The 5,403-nt window shown below is 49.0% G+C and overlaps 1 protein-coding gene across 2 annotated transcripts; it reads left to right on the top strand.

Moving 5' to 3' along the window:
* The first annotated feature begins 516 nt into the window (after positions 1-516).
* LOC100304210 (uncharacterized) lies at positions 517-5,020 on the top strand. Of its 2 annotated transcripts, none has more exons than XM_023300031.2 (4): positions 517-864; positions 979-2,141; positions 3,565-4,460; positions 4,545-5,020. In XM_023300031.2, the coding sequence occupies exons 2-4, from the start codon at positions 1,050-1,052 to the stop codon at positions 4,630-4,632; spliced, it is 2,076 nt and encodes a 691-aa protein (XP_023155799.1). In that variant the 5' UTR covers positions 517-864; positions 979-1,049; the 3' UTR covers positions 4,633-5,020. The 2 variants fall into 2 exon arrangements, with proteins under 2 accessions (XP_023155799.1, NP_001159132.1); NM_001165660.1 differs by having other exon boundaries at positions 643-864; positions 979-2,111; positions 4,545-5,004.
* Positions 5,021-5,403: the final 383 nt, after the last annotated feature.

The following is a 5,403-nucleotide window of genomic DNA, read 5'->3' as shown; positions in this document are numbered from 1 at the left end:
ATCATAAACGAATTATATTATAATATATTGAATCATTGAATACAGTTATACCTCTGCCTTGGCAAAGATTGGTTCCCGAATGATGCGATTGCAATTATCAGAATCCGTGAACAGTAAAGGAATACTGTTTACTATTTATAGACACAGGACACAGTCTGTGAAGAATTACAATTATGCCCCTCATAAAAGTTTACAACATTGACTCAGACCCTTATGGACTAAAAGGTCATTCTATCTTTAAGTCGGTTTGTAATACCGAAGCTTCATGAGGAGGAACCTTCGGCCATCCCATACAAACAGCTTCAGCCGAAAACCGCTTCTTCCTACAAGACCTTCGGCGACGAAGCATAGTCCCAACAGGTTTAAAACATCCCAACTAATTTAGTTAATTTCTTGTTAGTTAACTAATAATTAGCTCTAGAGATTTGAAAGATCGATAAGTTGATAAAAATTTATATACCAGTTATTTTTTAAGAAATTATATTATATAGTGTATGTGTTAAAACTAGCTAACCAAAAGGTGTCCATCTTATCGATGACAAATTGTTAAAGATCCCCCACGCAACAAGGAGAGGTGTCCGAGGCCTCCCACCTCATAATTCCAACCCACTGTGTGTGCCGCTGTAGCAGCGCGCGCCACCACCGTCAACTTCTCCCCACCTCGCCGCCGTCTAGATTTCGTCTCCTGGGCTCGAGCAACCGAAGCAGGCTTGGGGTGTTCTCGGAGAGAATCGTTGCCTCGGCCGATGCCGGCCCTGATGTAGGTTTCTGCTCTGCTTTGCCCGGTGCCAACGTCTCTCCCGGAGTAGCGGTTCCGCCGCCCCATGATCTGCCAGTTGGAACACATGGGCGTTCACGGAGGAGGTATCGCTGCTGCTGTCGCCGTTCCGTTCCAATTGCTTGCTTTTCGTTTCGTTTCGTGGGTTGCGTAGGGTGGTTTGGTACTTGGATTCGTGTGAATAACGGGGAACGTGGCAGGTTGCTCTGCTGGACAGTGACCGCATTTGGTAGCGGTGGAGGAAGACGACGAAGAGGAGGAGGAGTAGGCCATGAAGGAGGTGGCCGAGGAAAGGTGCCTTGACCCGCAGCTGTGGCACGCGTGCGCTGGCGGCATGGTGCAGATGCCGCCCGTGCGCTCCCGTGTCTACTACTTCCCGCAGGGTCACGCGGAGCACGCGCATGGCGGCGGGGCCGCGGACCTCGCCGGGGCGCGAGCGCTCCCGTCGCTCGTGCTCTGCAGCGTCACCGGGGTGCGCTTCCTGGCCGATCCGGAGACCGACGAGGTCTTCGCCAAGATCCGCCTGGTGCCGGTCGCGCCCGGCGAGGTGGAGTTCCGAGAGCCCGATGAGTTCAGCGTCGACCCCGCGGACGCCCGGGAGAAGCTTTCTTCCTTCGCCAAGACGCTGACGCAGTCCGACGCCAACAACGGTGGCGGCTTCTCGGTGCCGCGCTACTGCGCCGAGACCATCTTCCCCAAGCTCGACTACCGGGCCGACCCGCCGGTGCAGACGGTGCTTGCCAAGGACGTGCACGGGGAGGTCTGGAAGTTCCGCCACATTTACCGGGGCACGCCGCGCCGGCATTTGCTCACCACGGGATGGAGCACGTTCGTCAACCAGAAGAAGCTCGTCGCCGGGGACTCCATCGTCTTCCTGCGCACTGAGCATGGCGAGCTGTGCGTCGGGATACGGCGTGTCAAGCGGGTGTCCTGTGGTGGCATGGAGTGCATGTCTGGGTGGAACGCCCCGGGGTATGGGGCCTTGTCGGCATTCTTGAAGGATGAGGAGGGTAAGATGATGAAGAGTCATGGTGGGTACATGAGAGGTAGGGGGAAGGTGAAGATCACGGATGTTGTCAACGCCGCAAGTCTAGCAGCGAGCGGACAACCATTTGAAGTTGTGTACTACCCGAGAGCTAGCACACCGGAGTTTGTTGTGAAGGCTGCATCGGTACAGAACGCGATGAGGAACCAGTGGTGCCCGGGGATGAGGTTCAAGATGGCATTTGAGACAGAGGATTCGTCAAGGATCAGTTGGTTTATGGGGACGATAGCTTCTGCTCAGGTTGCTGACCCAATCAGATGGCCAAATTCACCGTGGAGGCTTCTTCAGGTTTTGCTTGATCACATGTTTCCAATACTTGTATGCAATACTGCATTGTGAGCTGATGCGTGTTATTTTTAACTTACTTCTGTCGAAGTGTTATTTTTTAGCTTACCTATGGTATCTCCCATTCCATCTCCCATTTCAAACTTACCTTTGTGAACAATGCGGTCTATAGTGCAAAAACGGTGTTTTGTACAGCTTTTGGGTGAACTGGCTAGCGCGGACAACACATAGTGTATAGTGCTCAACTGTTTGTAGCCCACCTGAAGCATCTGGAAGCCTTTATATTACTAGACAAAAAAATCAATTATGAAATTGGGCATCTGAGGAATTATTGGGACATGCTTAAAATTATGAAATTGGACATCTTAAGAATTATTGGGAGATGCTTAGATGGGCGAAAATCCACATCTCTAGCTGTGTTAGACTAGTATGGGGACAAGTTTTCTACAGTTCTTAACCATAAAGAACAGGTTAGAAAACACAATTTTACTACTTTACCTATATAACAACAATGAACTATACCATCTGTTTGATTCAGTTACTTTCTCTTCTGAATGTATAGTTTTCAAATTTTTAGTTTGTTTTGTCAGTCTCTTCTGGTCAATGGTCACTGAGATCAGTGTTGTCACCTTCTACAACATTGTTTTCCATCTCCATGTATCCTACCATCATAGGTGACAGATTCAGTTTGCAGCGTCTTTCAGCTACATAGTGTTTTTGTGTGTCTGTTTCCGCACAATTTGGAAGCTGGTAAACATCGTTTTGTTAGCATCAGGAGGCATTAGGGAACATTGGAGGTTTTGTTTGAGACACTTACCAATCCTTCCTCACAGACGCGATCTGCTTTATATGTGTCTAGCTAAAATTGAAATGTGGGGAGTGAACTGATTAACATTCACATATTTCTAACAAAACATCCATTTATATATAGGTCTCTCGGTCCTGGACTCCTGCCTGAATCAGTTGGTCCTTTTTTTCCAAGTTAATGGCAATACCTTACATTTGCCTATATGATCATTGCCCTTATAAGATTGGTAGCTGATCTTTAACTGCAGCATAGCATTGTACATCCGTACATTGAGAGAAATCCAGGCACCAACAATAATATCGATATAGCATTAGTTTACCCAATTCGCAACCTGCTGTTCTTCGTCTGTCCTTACCCTAGCACATTTTCGTTTCTTGGAATTGCCTTGGTACATAGCTTGACAGGCAATGTAGGAATGCAATTTTAGGTGTCTTACTAGCAGTGTTAAGCGAGGCATTTGAAGCTCACCAGCTTATATTGTCAGATGTTATCAATTATAGCAGATGCAGAAAGAATTTACTTTTGAACACTGAAAGAATTTACTTGTGAAATTGGCACACAGTTTATTGTTATATGATGCTTCCTTTGTCCTTATTGTGTGCGCTATGTCTTTTTGCCACTCTTCACACAGTTGAGAATTTACTGCAGGTGGCATGGGATGAACCGGACTTGCTGCAGAACGTGAAATGTGTGAACCCATGGCTCGTGGAGATCGTATCAAGCATTCCACCGATCCACCTGGGACCATTTTCTCCACCTAGGAAGAAGCTGCGGGTGCCCCACCATCCGGACTTCCCGTTCGACGGCCAGCTGTTGAATCCGATTTTCCACGGCAACCCACTCGGTCCGAGCAACGGCGGCGGTGCTCTTCGCTGTTTCTCGGACATCGCTCCTGCAGGCATACAGGGAGCCAGGCATGCTCAGTTCGGTCTACCACTAACAGACCGCCAGCTTAACAAGCTGCACCTCGGTCTGTTCCAAGGCGGCGGTTTTAAGCGGCGGCTTGACGCTATCACTCCACCATGCCCTATATCCAGGGGCTTTGTGATCGGCAGTGCACCGGTCGACGAGAGCGTCTCTTGCGTGCTGACGATCGGCACGCCACGGGCCGCAGAGAGATCTGACGACAGGAAGAAACCACATCTAATGCTGTTCGGAAAGCCTATCCTTACCGAGCAGCAGATGAGCTCTAGAGGGTCAAGGGAAACACTCTCCCCTGAGGCCACTGGGAACAGTTCCGATGGCAGTGTTCAGAAAACGGGAAACGTATCCGATGGCTCCGGCTCGTCGATCTGCATCGGTTCCTCGTCCCGAGGCCGCGAGGCTTCTAGGCTCGGGTTCGAATTTGAAGCCGGGCACTGCAAGGTATTTGTGGAGTCGGAGGATGTCGGTCGCACCATCGACCTGTCCGTCTTTGGCTCGTACGAAGAGCTGTACGGTCAGTTGGCCGACATGTTTGGAATCGAGAAGGCAGAGGTAATGAGCCACCTTTGTTACCGTGATGCTGCTGGCGCTGTCAAGCGTACTGGCGACGAGCCGTTCTGGTGAGTGTTTATTTACCTTGTATATAATATAATCAGTGTCTACTACGTACTACTAGTACGTTTAAACCGTGTTGTCTGTGGCAGTGACTTCATGAAAGTGGCACGGAGGCTCACCATAGTAGAGAGCACCGAGGGGAGGCTGCAGAAACCTCTCGTCGAGTACATGGCTTGATTGCATGACTGTTCGATAAGGCACTCTGAAGCTTGAGGAAGACTGAAGCTTGGAGCGAATATGTTTTCGTTTGCGTTTGTCTGCCGTGAAGCGGAATCGCGATGTCTGTCTCGTCGTGTGAAAGAAACTCGTGTATCGGATTTTCGTCTGTCGTGACTTGGTCGTTAGAACTCTGTCGTGGTCAGTTGTGTTGCGCTTGCGCTTGGGTCGAAGTTGATAGATGGCCTCTTTGATGAACTAGCTTGGAATAAAGTTCGAGTTGTGGTTAGGGAATGCCAGTGCCATGGCAATTCAGTTGTCGTTGTCGATTTAGTTAAAATGCGTGTATTTGTTGCTGCAGTTTGATAGCACTTGCCAAGATATGTTGAACTTATCGTGGTTATGTTCATTTCCTCAGCGTGAAAATCACCAAACTGAGTTAGGACCCGTTTGTTTGTTTAGGATTGGACCAGAATTCATTCTAACTTGTCAAAACTTATATAAATTAGAGAAACAATCTAGCCAGAAACTGTTTCGGGCCTTCAATCCGTGAAAAACGAACAGGGTCTTAGGCGGGTTCCAACAGGTCGCTACCACCCGGCACCCGCTCGTGTGGCACCACTGACGGCCGGTACCCGATCCCCACGGCTCGGTCATCGGAGCCGACCTGCCGACCGAACGTTCAGATCCGGTCCTATGAATTTGATTTTGAGGTTCTCAGCGGAGGACTCATCGTAATGGACCCTCTAAACTATATGTAAAATTTTATGATATTTAAATATATATATACAC

This window comes from Zea mays, chromosome 1 (assembly GCF_902167145.1).
Source record: "Zea mays cultivar B73 chromosome 1, Zm-B73-REFERENCE-NAM-5.0, whole genome shotgun sequence".
Taxonomy (NCBI): Eukaryota; Viridiplantae; Streptophyta; class Magnoliopsida; order Poales; family Poaceae; genus Zea; species Zea mays.
This window is presented reverse-complemented; position numbering and strand designations above follow the sequence as displayed.